The sequence below is a fragment of the Lissotriton helveticus genome, chromosome 11, assembly GCF_964261635.1.
Source record: "Lissotriton helveticus chromosome 11, aLisHel1.1, whole genome shotgun sequence".
NCBI lineage: Eukaryota > Metazoa > Chordata > Amphibia > Caudata > Salamandridae > Lissotriton > Lissotriton helveticus.
In genome coordinates this window covers 17,922,497-17,938,127 of record NC_136072.1, presented here as the reverse complement: position 1 = coordinate 17,938,127, position 15,631 = coordinate 17,922,497, and the positions used below count along the sequence as shown (strand labels likewise).

At 41.4% G+C, this 15,631-nt stretch overlaps 1 protein-coding gene across 1 annotated transcript in view; it reads left to right on the top strand.

Annotated features, from left to right (window-relative positions):
* Positions 1 to 2,031: 2,031 nt before the first annotated feature.
* Positions 2,032 to 15,631, top strand: part of OSTN (osteocrin) — a 64,046-nt gene continuing 50,446 nt past the window's right edge. The window contains exons 1-2 of the mRNA XM_078666685.1: positions 2,032 to 2,130; positions 5,813 to 6,030. Of these exons, the coding sequence (XP_078522811.1) occupies positions 2,032 to 2,130; positions 5,813 to 6,030 (317 nt within the window). The remainder of the gene's footprint in view (positions 2,131 to 5,812; positions 6,031 to 15,631) is intronic.

Genomic DNA, 15,631 nt, shown 5'->3' with positions numbered 1-15,631 from the left:
GTGGGCACCCCATGGTGCCTGCCACATTGTGAATGGTTGGGAAAAGGAGACCCATAGGTACCCCCACAGGCCTGATTTGGAGGGCCCTGGATTCAGGAGGGCATGCTACGGGCCCCCAAAGACCAGTTCTGGCAGCCATTTTGTTCCCAGCAAACTGAATTTGGAAAGGCTGTCTGAATCGGTCATCGTACTCGCTCATTCGGAAACCAAGTCCATAGAGCTGTACGAATAACATAAACGATAGTTTAGATGTAGGACTGAGGTCGACTAGGTCTCTATTGAATGCCAGCTAGCTCAGAGGTCACTAGAAACTTTTTTGAGTATACAGGAAGGGGTTAGCTTTCCTGAATAGACAAGAAGGGATTAGTTTCTGACAACCGCATAAACATGACAACTTTGCTCCCTCCAGAATAAGGAGTATACCTCCAGAGTCGCGGAAACAATAGATAGCTATTTTACTCAGTCACTCGTGCATGCTTAGTTTCACCATAAGTGCAGAGAAACAGAGAGACGGGCGTTTTCAATACCAGTGGTTATTTATTGAACAGTCTTCTTTCTCATGCAAGAGAAGTGAGTTGCCACAATTGCAATACTTGTTATAAAGTAAAGTGCGTACAGTAAAAAGAGTGTTACAAAGTAATACTGTAAAAGCATGGTATGGTTTCTGAGCCATACGGTGTTTAAAATGGTTAAAATACATACAATGATAAAATAATGACTAACAGTACTCAACTGGTGCGTCTAAGATACGCTTACCCCGGAGTACCTAACCTAAGGAAGGAGTAAGTGAGATATAGTTTGAGTTAAGATAGTTTTTGCCAAGAATCTGAATCAAGAATTCTCTAAGGGTCTAATCAGCTCCGTACCTTGGTTATAGAATGAAGGAGGTCTTGTATCTCTCTCTCAGGACTCGATCTCCCAGCAACCCGCAAGGGTGACCGGAAAACACTGGAGCTGGATTTCTCGGCAGGAGAAAAGACAGCGTCTCTCTCAGTGCGTCAATAGGAGGGGCGGCTTCCTTCGGCACTCGCTACAGCAGGGCGTCGGGCAAGTAGTTAGTCGATCTGCTCCAAACCACCGTGGGTTTTGCTAGGGCAGATGCTGTTATATTTATACCTGGAAGGTGCTGAGTTTGATGTAAGGTTGGACATAAGACGTCACTAAGAACTCACAGTTCTTTCAGGACTTCGGGAGTTCTAGGACAAATCAATACAGAAGCAGGGGGAATTCCCGGGCTGCTGGAGGCTTGGTTTGTTTAAGAACACGTTGTACTTTCTAGGAGTTTATGGGAGTAGCCTTGCCGTATTTGGACTGCATTGGCTATGTCTTAATATGGATATGATTCTTATGCCTATATATGGATATGATTTGATATAACCACATAAGGGCATAAATCGGGAATATTAAATTAGAGTCCTAGATTCGTTTACAACACTACAATGAGTTATGCTGGCAGTAGCCCGTATGCAATGTTTTCAATTACCCATAGGAATTGTTGTTCCCTTCACTAAAACTGCTGAGGTTAATGTTGATGTTATGCAGACCTAATGAAATAACACCTGAGTTTTGAAGGAATGGTTTTACTGATATCTCTATGCCTTTATAATGAAATGTTGCCTGAGTCCTCATGAAATGGATTTACGTGTGCCAACAATGAAATGTTGCTAATGAGTTAATGTTGAATAGATAACCCTGAATGATTTGCCAGCCCTGAAATTGATCTAGATAAAAGCATATTGATTTTAACAGACCAGCTGGTGTGGTATCCTGTATTGCGTGTGTTTCCTGTCTCAGTGGGAGTGTGTGCTGCACTGATACTTTACACTTAAGCTTTCGGGTGCCTTCCTGCTCACACCAAGCTACCTCCGTGGAATTGGTGACCCCAGTTCTCACAGTGTTTCACACTCTTGTACTTGTCACCTGTGTGTTTGTTTGCAGATTGGTGACCCGGCTTCTGTGCATGCACTTTCCTTGTTCCCAGCTGTGTGTCTTGCACACTCTCACATGTGTAACCTGTGTGATTACTTGCAGATGTTGGTGACTCGGCTTCTGTGCGTGCATTTTCTCCTGGCTGTGGCCTTGATCCAGTGGAATGCAGGAAGGCTCCTCCTGGCTGGTGCAGCGCCTGAGGTGAGCCAGCACTTAGGACCATTACACTCAAGGCCCACTCACTTAGAAGCAGGGCCACTGGAAATATGTGGCAGTGATGGGCCAAATGATGTGGCACGTTTGACTAAATTATGCATCATAACTGGAAAATTGTATGACAAATAATATCAAGTTATGAGGCACATGACACAATAATGAAATCACAACTCTTAAGCACTTTTTGTGTTATTGTTGTCTCTGTTTTGGAATTTTAACACACTGATATAAAATGGGCCCCAGTGCTGTCTGAAATACACAATAATATTATGAAAGAAATGTATGCGTTCTGCAGATCCCATTCAAAACAGCAACTGATGTTTCTTGCAAGGAAGCATAGAAACACTATTTTATTAACACTGCAGTTTCTATTTGGGCAGTGAAAGGCTCGCCTAAAAATGAACCCTGGGCGTAGCAGGCCTCTATGCGTATTTCCATGGAGTTTAAAAAAAAGTCAGTGGAAATACGCTACGCTCCCTCCCCCCTCCCAAAGTCTTTAAAAATGATCTGTAATTAAAGAAAAACTACGTTGTACGTCTGACGCTTGTGCACGTGCGCAAGCATGTCAGCTGTGCAACGTAGTTTTTTTTTATTACAGAAGGACGCGAGGAGTAGGACGTAGAGCGGCCAGGCAGGGAAGGCAGCAAGCAACAGGTAAGTGGCTTCTTTTACATTTTTAAAGACTTTGGGAGGGGGAGGGAGTGGCTAACTCTGCGTTCGCCACGCGGCGCGGAGTATGCAAATCCCCGCAAACTCCTCTGGCGGATGGGAGTTACCCGCCCAGGGTTACTAAAAATAATTGTTTTTAAAGACCACTGGACTCATTTACAAAATTTTAACGCATGGCAATTCAGCAAGCCTTCCTGCTGTGCTGCCGCGCATCAAAATATAAGGGCAGGAATGAGGCATATCTACAAGATCCGGCACATTCTTGTCCTTCTCCCCTGCGCCAGTGCACAAACAGCAGCCATGTGCCATTGCAGACAGCCTTGCATCATTTTGCAAGGGTGCTTGCACTGAGAGGATGATTGTCTTTGCACAGGAAGGGACACATTCCTGAACAAAAAACAATAATTAAAGGCATTATAGGCATTTTCCATTAAAAGTATTTCTCCTCGTTGCGGCTCCTTATGCCTCCCCAGAACAGATCCTGTCAGTGAAGGAATTCCAGGGGGGGGTCACAACCCCCTTCAAGGTGACACACTCGGTGCCCTGTAGGGTCTGCCGGGGGCACGTCTCCTGTCCTCTGGGACAGCACAGGCAGCACCTTAGAGTTAGAAATGGCCTCACCAGGGTCTGTCTCGGGGTGCTCTTCTCTCATAGCAGGTAACCCCTGAATTACTGCTCCTATTCCATCTTGGCCTCTGCACTCGCCATTTAGAGACAAGGGGCCCGATGTAGGTCGCCCAATACCGGTCGGTAACGGCCCAAATTACCGAATTTCGGCCATTACCAACCGGTATTAGGCTACTGATATGTTGGTGGGCTAAATTGCAAATTCGGTAAATTACTGATTCGGTATCTTAAGGAATCAGTAAGTTACTGATTCCTTAAAAAAACGAATAGGTGAATTACCGAATCTGCAATGTAGGGAGCACTCAAATGAGTGCTTTTCCAATTTTAGGATTCGTTATTTACCACCAACAACAAGTTGGTGGTAAATAACGGATACCTTTGAAAATGCAAATCTGTGCATTTTCAACTGTGCCATGTGGCAGACATACATCCCCTTAGGGTAGATATGTATGTGTGCCACATCTGCACACAAGCACGATTCAGGGGTGCAAGAGGGTGTCAAAGTGACACCCTGGCACCCTTGAAAGTGTCCTCCATTTTACCGAATCGGTATTTACCAATTCGGTAAATACCGAATCTTACCGATTCGGTAATGTTTACCAATTTTTTTGCTACATAGCATTTACCGATTCTAAAATACCGAATCGGTAAAATTCGGTATTTTAGAATCGGTAAATGTACTTTACCTACATCTGGCCCATTATCCCCAGAAATCTGAGGGGTTAGGGCGTCTGGCGGTTCTCTGACTGGCGGAAGTACACTGCCAAGGATGTAGTCAATGGGATTCTGGGGACTGACAATGACCCGCATCAGGGCCCCTCCCCAGCCTCATTCAGGGGACACAGGGGCCACAAGGTGGGAAAAGTCCTGGCCAGGGGCCTGGGTTACCCCTCATACCTGTCCAGGGAGATGCTGCTCTGGGGAAACCAGAGCTCTGTCTAGAGTGGTTGAGACTAACCAGATATGCCCTTAAAAAGAACACAAACATATTGTGAAAATGATTAAAATGTCATCTAATTTCAGCCAATAAATAGTTTTTAACAAAGAAAATCACAGACAGCAGCAGGAGCTCTACTCCATCATCTGAGAAGAGTGCTCCTAGTACCAATGAAGCCTGGTGTGCAGGGGTCACTGTTACACAGAGGTCAAAGGGTAACAGAAAAGGTATTTAGAGTTTGTTTGAAGGGGTGGGGAGTGGTGATCTATGATCCTTTATAGACTAGAGAGGGAGGTGAGCAGTGCAGGGATTTGTGGGTGTGAGAGAGGCTGTGTGAAGACAAGTGTCCTCACTTGATGGACAGGAGGAGGAAGGGAGCTGGCCAGATGTTGACTGCCATCTTGTTTGAGATTCTGGGGCCACATCAGGTGAATACTTGCAATAAGGTGTTGTCCTACTTGCATCTCTTCTACAATTCTAAATTGAAAATAGCCATCCTTTGATTGCAAAAGAGATGAATCAGAGCTCTGAAAATAGTAATAAAACATTACAACCATCTGAAAGTAAAAATAAGAGTAGTGAAACTCTGTTAGTTCTTGCTCACTAGGCCCTTCGTGTAGCCCCATAGACTAGTCCTGGAGCAAGAGATATGGGGAGTAGAAATCCATGCAGTATATCTGGCGATAGACGAAGATCACGGGTGCATTCAGCCTTTGGGTGGAACACCTCAGCACCCCCATCATACCTTCCTTCCTACTCCCTCCTCAGTGAGTAGGTGTTAAATGATTGAGCTGGGTCTGGTGGCTCAGTGAACTAATGGGCCCACTGCAGGGGCCTGTGTTCGACCTCATGGTCACAGGTTCAAATCCCGGCGGGTCTGCTCAGCCTTTCATCCATCTGAGGTCGATAAAATGAGTACCATTGACTTGGGTAACAATAAACATGTACTATTCAGCGCATTGAGACCCATGGGTGACAAGTCCACTTTATAAATGCACATGTTATGTTATTTACCCAGGTCTGGTGACTTGGTGAACTAATACACCCACTGTAGGGGTTTGTATTTGCCCTCATGGTCACAGGTTCAAATCCTGGCGGATCCACTCAGCCTTTCCTCCTTTTGAGGTCAATAAAATCATTGCCATTGAGTTGGGTAAGAATAAACATTTGTTTTGAGGCGCCAAGATGCACACGGGTGAATGTGCATTTAAAAGTACATATGTTATGGTGTTGCATTATTTTAGGATTACCCCATAGGCCTTGTTCTTTATTTACCAAATGTTCACTTTTGTGCTTAACAACTCAATATTACTTAACTGACTGCTTTGCATTGGATAAGGTTAATTGCAAAGATGCATACAAGGTCAGTTTGGCAGCTCAATGTGATGTCCACTCAAGTAACTCCCTAACAGTGTCCACCATCTCTTTCTGCAGTCCGTGGACTCCTCCCTTCTCTTAGACATGGATTCACACTCCGCGTCCAGCGAGGAGAAGGCCGCGACCGACCTGGTGGCCAAGCTCCTGCTTCTCGATGAGCTGGTGTCCCTTGAAAATGACGTCATCGAGACCAAGAAGAAGAGGAGCTTTCCCGGCTTCGGCACCCCACTGGACCGGCTGTCGGCCGCCTCCACGGAGCTGAAGGCCAAGCAGAGGTGAGTCCACTCAAGCGTAGGTGCGATGGTCAGCAGCACGACAACCTCAACCTGGACCTGTGTGGTAGGTAGGTACAACCGGGTGAGTACTGAAATAGCAATAGTTTACCAATCTAGACACTTTTCTTTCAATGATGAATATGTTTCAAGACCAGAGTTCTTTCTTTAATTGTTCTTGTGTGAGATAACAAAATACAGAAGTTCACCTGATTCTCTACCACAAAGGTTAAGTCATCTGTTGCTCTGTATGCATAAACAGACCTAAAAATATAAGATGTAAGAAATGTGAAATTCCACAGAAAAGTAAACGTTGTATTCATTCCAAGGGGTATCCAGCCTCACGGGGGGGGGGGGGGCAGATTTACTAACATTTTGTACTGGGTTTGCATCACAAAAATGACACACACCAAAGCAAAATGTTCATTTGGAATTTCCTTTCCAGCTCAGTCTTGCTTTGCTTTGGAATGTTGGTGAGTGTAACACAAAGTCCCGCTGTGCGTTGCTTTGCATTAGTTTGCTTTCGGGGACCTCCATGGATGTTACATGGGTGTTCTCATGTAACATCCCCAATGGCCTTTGACGCAAACCCCTAACTACTAACAGCGGTAGACAGACGTTTGATCCCCAAAAATAACACCTTATGGAGACTGATAATAATTAGGGGAAATGCTTTTTTCAAAAACTTTAACTACTTTTCATGTATGCAGCACTGTACAGAACACATCCAAACTGGAAAAACTTTTAAAGTTTGCTCGTCCTAGTATCTCAGCCAAAGCTTGATATTCGCAAAGTTGTGTGGATAAAACATTGAGTGGATCCACGCAAATCACACCACCCAGGACTCCCCTGGATGTCCAGTTTTCATATACGAATGAACCCTGGGTGGACAACTAGATTTTAAAATATGTATGAATGCACAGGCTGTACATAATTAAACATCTGGGTTCCAGATGTTTTTGATCAACAAACAAACTCTATTTATCCTTTCGACCAGAAAAGTCTACGGACAAAACAGTATATTATCTTTGGCTTTAAGGGCATTTTATTTTTACTTACTTTGATTTGTTTCTGATTTCAATGCTTAGTTTCTTTGGGGATACCATGAGTGAGCTGCACAAATGATCCCTTGCTGAATTCCAAATGTTATTTACTTAACGGAAATGCAATCTGTCCAGGTTCACCCATGAATTTCACACCTGCTTCCATCACTAACTTTAAGTAGGCAGAAGTCACAAGAAAATATGGAAATATCAACTACCACTTAAAAAATACCAAAGCTGTATTAAAAAAACGATAGTTCTGCCTGTTCATGAAAGCTGGGAAGGGGGTGATTTTAGCACAGAAAAATGTGTTCATGTCATTTAAAAAATATATATCCATATATATATATATATACTCTTTTTTGCACATCATTTTCCCCATTTAATAAAACAAAAAAGTTGCTGCATTTTGTTTATTTTCTTGCAGCCTGATTCATCAAGGGGCCGTTTTGCGTGGCCCTAATAGCGAATCATAGCGACTCGCTATTGAGGACACGCAAAACGGTATTCATGTAGGAATTGCTAAATAAATAGCGATTCCTACATGTTCTCAATTTGCGAGTAGCAATTTGCTACTCGCAAAAAAAGGAATAACTCCCCATTCATTCCTATGGGCCAAAAGGCCCATAGGAATGAATGGGGAGTATCCCTTATTTGCGAGTAGCAATTTGCTACTCGCAAATAAGATAGCGATTGTAAGGGTGCCAGGGGTGTCCAAAGGGCACCCTGTAGCACCCCTAAAATGCACATTTGAACAGGTGTTGCGCACACACATGTCCAAAGGACATGTGTGTGTGTAACATGCAAAAGAAAAAAATGCACTAAAGTGCTTTTTACACTATTTACGCAATTTACCACCAAGTCAGACCTGGTGGTAAATTGAGACCAAATATAGCGATTTCGCTATTTCTATTTGGTTGATGAATTGCATTTAAGGAATCTCTATTAGAGATTCCTTAAATCCAATTCCTCGCAAATATGCGAATTCTTAAATAGCGATTTTTGCATTTGGAATGATGAATACCAAATGCAAAAATCGCACTCGCAAAGGGCCAGATTCTCAGAATCTGGCCCTTTGCGAGCGCAAATCAGCTTGATGAATCAGGCTGTTGGTTCCTTCCAGGAGAATCAACAAACCCTATATACCTTTAGAATCACCAACATGTGAGAGAATAGGACGCATATTTGGCCTAGATATGTTTCATTGATAGTACCAATGGTGGTGCCCCGCATGACGTCACCAGTGATGTCATTTGTAAGTTCGGAGGAAATGTTCTTTACGTGGCATAATCTCCCATAATTTCGATAATTTTCTGTTATATGTGCTATGTGGAATTCCCTGAAATTCCGCTATTACGCAACGGCATCTTATTACACGCCATTCACAGCAAAAACATAGCGTGGGCGCACATGAAGTGCTTGAGCAACAAGAACACGAGTAACTGTAGTTTGTGCACCCGTGTTTTTGGTGCCACTTTCTAGTGCAAAATGTGCCCTTGTGTCTAAAATAAACACAAGAAGATAGCGTCAAATGGCGGTTTTCCATTTCACATAAGTCCATGTAATTTGGAATTTCTTATAATTACGCAAAAGCAAATTAATAATACGAATATCACACACGCCTAAAATACAAATCCTCTCTGTACTAAAAGTCAAAGCACCTTGAAAGTCTTTTGAAGGATGAATAAATCAATAGTGAAACCTTTCACTGCGAACAGGTACACAGAGGAATTCAACACTGTAAAAAGAAAGCCTGTCGATAATTCCTCTGATTCTACTGCAGAGTAATCACTATCTCGCAGAATCATCACACACAGAGAAGCAAAAACTATTTAATATTGGAAAATGTTTTAATTGTTTAAACAAATATTTTAAAAAGTTCACTGTAATATATTTCTGAATTTATGCACACTATTAGAAGTTTTGGTATTTGCATGTTTGATTAAGTAACAGGAAAAAGGGTTGCAATTAAAAAAAGAAAAATTAAAAGATTTCTTTTCATTTTTTAAGAGCAGGCAGTGGTCCATGGTACGACTGTCTGCTCTTGAAAAAAGTTTTTACAAACATTCACAGAGGTGGAGAGGTCCCTTGGGGACTCCTTCCCGTTTGCAAATGGGTTACCACCGACTTGAAGTAGGTGGTAAAATACGAATGTTTAGTGACTGCATTTCGGTCACTAAACATTCTTACATACCACTGCAATTCAGTATTAGGAAGGGACGCTCTAAACACGCCCCTTCCTAATACCTAATCTGTATGTATTCACAAATCCAAACTACGATTCGGTAACATGTTACCGACTCGTAATTTGGCAATGATACATACCAAAATGCATTTTTCAGGTCGCAAACGGCCTGATTCTGCAAATCGGGTGACCAGAAAAATGCTTGATACACCTGGCCCTTATATTGAAACAATATTATAGCTTCAGTGTGAAACTTAAAAGCGGACATTCCTGTTTAGGGGGAGCAAAGCGACCGTAACTCATTCCCCAGTACACTACTTGTGACCTCATACATGATGCCACAGTTGCCATCTCAAACTACGTCGCTGAAGACCCCACTTACTACCTCAGTGAGGGCCCGATTCACAAAAGTAATCTGAGACAAAATCCTAACATTACGACTTTCGGTATTCACAGAAGGCATTTAGGAGTACTAATTTTAGGAGTTTGTCTCAGTTAATCTTACATTTTGGTCTTAAGTTAAATTTAAGACAAACATAAGTTTAACTGAAACAAAATCTTAGTTGTAAAGTTAGGATTTTGTCTCAGTTAAACTTAAGTTTGTCTTAAATTTAATTTAAGACTAAAATTTAAGATTAACTGAGACACAATCCTAACTTTAGTACTCCTAAATGCCTTCTGTGAATACTGAAAGTCTTAAAGTTAGGATTTTGTCTCAGTTAAACTTAAGTTTGTCTTAAATTTAATTTAAGACTAAAATTTAAGATTAACTGAGACACAATCCTAACTTTAGTACTCCTAAATGCCTTCTGTGAATACTGAAAGTCTTAAAGTTAGGATTTTGTCTCAGTTAAACTTAAGTTTGTCTTAAATTTAATTTAAGACTAAAATTTAAGATTAACTGAGACACAATCCTAACTTTACTACTCCTAAATGCCTTCTGTGAATACCGAAAGTCGTAAAGTTAGGATTTTGTCTCAGATTACTTTTGTGAATCGGGCCCTGAGGTCTTTGGTGAAAGCACTGTTGACATGCCTTTATTTGTTTGTGTATGTGCTGGTATTTCCTGATAGGGATAGACAATGTGGACACCATCCATAGGTGTCTTTGTACAATGATTATCTGGCGTTGTGTCCCTTGTAAGACACCGTATCATTTTCCATTGGTGATGTCTGCTACTGGTCCCCTCTTTAGCCTGTTAAAGTGAGATTCCCTCTGTCCTCCCTTCAGTTAGCTCCGCCTCCCTGTGGACACAACCCAGTGAGCAGGGCCTTCACATTTATTCTCCTCAAATCCTTATTGGAACCGGATCCTGAAAAAACCATCAGGACATCTATGAGTTCAACGCTTCGACGTCCACCAGCATGTTTTGTAATGTAAATATTTCTCAAACTGATGAATGATTTACACGAAACAAAGATTAACTTCTTTTCTGAGTGAAGGTCTAGTTTCATACAAATATTTATATAATTCTGTCCAGCAGTCTGTGCTGCAGCAAAAAGAGCAAGCATTTTCCTAACCAATTGGCCTTACCTTTTGGCTTTGTCGATTCCTTTTTGCTAATGCTGATCTGCATTGGCAAGAAAAGACTCAACATGATGATGCTGAGGTGCACGTGTTACCTTTCATGCGTACATATCATCAAGAAGTGTTTTTTCCCTTTTAAATGTACTGTTCCAAATGGTGGACGCCCATCATGAACAGTAAATTAAAAAAACATAGGTGGACTAAAGCACATTTTTTTGAATGATGGAGCCTCGAAGCTTCCAGGCCTTCTTAAAAAGTAGAAGAAAAAAAAAAAAAGAAATGCCATGCAGGGGCTGGGAAAGCAACCGATGAGCCCTGAGTATGGAGGCTAATTAAAAAAAAAGATCTGCATGGCTGAAAGCCCACTGTAAGTATTAGATTAGCATGTTCTCATTCTTCTGACCACTGATATTTGTAGGTGAGTCCTAAAAATTCCTATGAGAGCTAAATAGACAAGCATTGACAATGCCAGTCGGTCCCACGTACCTTTACGTACAATCAAAAGCGATTGGCTTTGCCAATGCTTGTTTTTAGAAGTCTGTTAATATCATTGTTGCTTGTTCCACATTTATACCGTATTTTTTCTGATGACCATTAGTGGCAGTAAATGGGCAGCAAACTGATGCTGTAGAGAAATGTGGCTCTGTTTTCAATGCTGCATTTGGAGCAGGAAGTAGGACGAACCCAAGAAGCTCCTGTGGGCGGGTCAAACACAGGAAGAGACGAAAAACAACAAATAGGAGAAAGACAACTGAGAGCGGCATGAAAGCCATCCAATCTTGAGCAAGGATAGGCTCTGTGAAGTATGGTATAGAATGGTATGTCCCAATAGGCAGCTTGAGATGTCTGTAGCGACACCGCAAACACACCTCCATTTGTACCCCCTCTTTCATATTTTCCTAAGTAAGAATAATACCTGCATTGAAACATGACATAAAAATTTGCTGAATTAACTAATTGTCTGCCAAAATGTATGCAGAATTGCCAAACGGTGGAAAAGTCATGAGCAAAGCAAAAAGAAGCCATTGCAATGGAGAGTGCAAATCCACCAGGTCATTATCGCAGACTGATCTATATGTCATGAAATCCATTTGAATGCATTGGCACCCTCCCTCTGAAGGAATTAATAGCCATTAAAGCACCTTAGAAATGTAAATGCACCGAAAGCGTAAGGAACTCCATAGGTACACACTGCTCATGCAGGATAAAAGCAGCCAAGCACATTGAAGTCTGGCATAGAACAGAGGGCAGTCATCACTCACCAGATACCACAGCCAATGTATGCACATATGACTGTCAGAGGCCTGACGTCAGGGGTTCTGCTTAGACAATGGAAAATGGTTCTGTGGTACATGTGTTAAAGGGAAACAACCTTTACAACGCAGTCATCACATCGCACGACATTTACAATGCACACTCGCAACATCCTTTACAACGCATGTCACTACGACGCAGCCATTACATTGTATGTCACTATTGCACATGACACTACAACGCATGACACTACAAAGCATGTCACTCCAACGCAGGCATTAGATTGCATGTCATTACAACGCATACCGTTACAACACATAGCACCCCTACACTATTTAACTCTTACCCTACTGTTGCACACCCTGGAGTTAGAATAGTAATTTTTACCCCTACGCTATCCAACGCTTACCCTACTGTTGTACCCCCTGGAGTTAGAGTAGTAATTTTTACCCCTAGACTATCCAACACTTACCCTACTGTTGCACCCCCTGGAGTTAGAATAGTAAGTTTTACCCCTACACTATCCAACACTTACCCTACTGTTGTACCCCCTGGAGTTAGAGTAGTAATTTTTACCCCTAGACTATCCAACACTTACCCTACTGTTGCACCCCCCTGGACTTAGAATAGTAATTTTTACCCCTACACTATCCAACACTTACCCTACTGTTGCACCCCCGGGAGTTAGAATAGTAATTTTTACCCCTACACTATCCAACACTTACCCTCCTGTTGCACTCTCTGGAGTGGGAATAGTAATTTTTACCCCTATGCTATCCAACACTTTCCCTACTATTGCACTCACTGGAGTGGGAATAGTAATTTTTACCCCTACGCTATCCAACACTTTCCCTACTGTTGCACTCCCCTGGACTTAGAATAGTAATTTTTACCCCTACACTATCCAACACTTACTTTAAATGCACTGTAATGGTATGCGTTGTAATGGTATTCATTATAAAGGTATAATGCGATGTAATGGAATGCGCTGTAAAGGTAGTTTACAAAAATTTGTTATAATGGCATGCAATGTAAATATATGCGTTGTAAGTGATTTTGGTGTGTAAAAACTGCTTTGTAAAGGCATGCGTTGTAAATGTATGCATTGTATCTTGATACATTCATGTGAGGTAGACGCAAGTACACCTGGCAGCTACTTTATAAGTTCAGTGGCTCTGCAGGTGAAGAAAGTGTGTTGTGGTGAAGACATGCAGGTACGTGTTAGGCTAATTCAGGGGTGTCTAAGCCACACCAGAGAAATGGGGGACTCTTTGCCCCTTTAGCCATTTCACCCACACTAAACTGATTTCCGGGTCGCAGGGTTACATTTTGAGTACAACTCCATTTTTCAATTTTTTACTGATTTATATAAATAAATACAGACAGAAAAAACATCTATTTTTCCAGTCTGTATCAATTTATAACTATAGAAGCAATGGATAATAGACTGCGTTTGAGTGATTTAAAATGCTTCGGTCATGACTGCCAAAGCTCTGCGGATTGGCAGGTCAGGGAGTTAAAAAAAGATATAATGTTTTCTAAGGAGGCTGTAGATGTGGACAAAGTTGACAACGATCGCATTTTCATTTGAATGTATTGATTTATCATTCATGGGTGTTCATATCATTAAAATCAGTTAGGCCCTGAAGCATGAGAAAATATTTATCTGTTAAGACAATATGGACATTTACTAGTTTCAAATTCATTTTTTCACTAACCCCAAAATAAATCTGGATAAATACAGATAAAATAAGTAAAAAAATATATATATATGAATAAATATAGGAGGAAATGTCTAAAAAAAACACCATAAAACGTGGAGCAACAATTATGACACAGCAAGCTAACCCCCTGAGACCCCGCCCACAGGTTGCCATAAAAAGCATCTTATATCCATGTGGGGTAGATCCTTCTTTGGAATAATATGACTGGATGCTCTTTCAGCCAACGGTGACTGACTCAGTCTGCAAAAACAAGAAAGCAGAATGAAGTGAATAACTTCTAGGAGTGATGGCTGCCACCTCTTTGTGTTTCACTTGTTACAGTTTTAGATGATATGTTTAGCCTATCCCCTGATGGTGATAGAAACTATGAAATAAGAGCGCAAAGTTTTGGCTGACCTCTGATTGATCTTCGATCACTATATTTTTGAGTATATCTTCACCCTTTATTGCTCAATTAAATGAAATTTATCATATAATTCCACATTTTCTTTGATTTCTTTTGAAATTGTAACCAAAGGATTTGTAAGAACTTCATGGACTATTTAAGATTATATATAGCATGTAAAAGCTCCAATAACAATATTCCTTTCATGCACTTTATTTCACTTAATGTCATTAGTTATTTATTTCTTTACCATAGTATATCATTCATGCAACGCGTAAAATCTTAATGCTCTTTTAATTCAAATTTTGTTCTAGAATTTAAGGGAATTTAATTTATGTTCTTTTATTTATAGAACTGTTTTCAACACATTATGTTAGTTTTTTAAAATTCACTTTATATGGTCACATTGTTCATTTTATTTATGTATTTATTTTTGCGGCTTTATAGAGCGCGAACAAGGCCCCAGAGGGCGTCGGAGCGCTGTACAAGGATGTCAGGTGGACCTCCGAGGGCGGGAGTAAGGTTGGAATAATTTATAAACATTTGTTTATACTAGCATTTGTTGTCAATCAACGTCTGCCATTCAGGTGGTGTGCTCTCAAAAAGGGGATGTATTAACATACAGGGGTACAGAAACCTCTGAGATCTAATACATGTGATACAGAGACATTATATTACATTAATCAGACTGTTCACTAATATATGGTTGCAGCTTGCAAAAGGAAAGTAATACAGAATTTTATGGTTTCCATCTTGCGAGAAGGATAGTTGGGTAGTCAGTCTCCTGTGAAGGACTTGGTGGCGAGGTAGGAGAAGGAACGACCTCCACTGTGGCTTTGGTGGATACGGGGAGTGTGCGAAGGACGACGGAGGCAGAGCACATGTGTGTAGTGGGTAGATGGAAGTTCAGGCGGTGGTTGATGTATGCTGGTCCCTGGTTGCTGGGGCCCTTGTAGGCGCGTGTCAGCATTTTGACCTGAATAACAGTTGGTTGGGCTATTCAACTGTACTCATTGTATCAACCTCTTATGTCTCACTGTATGCCCCATTTGTCACTTTAATTCTGTATTTTTGTGAAGTGTGAAATTGTGTCTTGTTTGGTCTAGTGCTGCGAGAGTTACACACTTTCTGCACTCTGGTCTGGTGTGATGATGATAAATCACCTTGTTGGGTTGTGATCTAAGGGAAAGAGTGTGAAGAACTTGAGTTTATTTCTGATCTTTTAATATACGGAAGCCGTCAATAATTCTTAGAAACCTGTCCCTCATTGTCTTACTGGAGAATAGTTGGGATATCGCTTCTCACCTGTATTAAAAAGATGATATCAGTACTCAACCAACTTTGTGTTGTGACAATGGTACAGCCACCAGATAGAGTGAAAGCAGCAAAGAGAAGACATTAATGTTTATAGTTTGCACTTCTGGAGCTCATCAGATAAAAACAGAAACCTCTCAGCAGCTTTCCACACATTCTGAAGAAGGGTGGT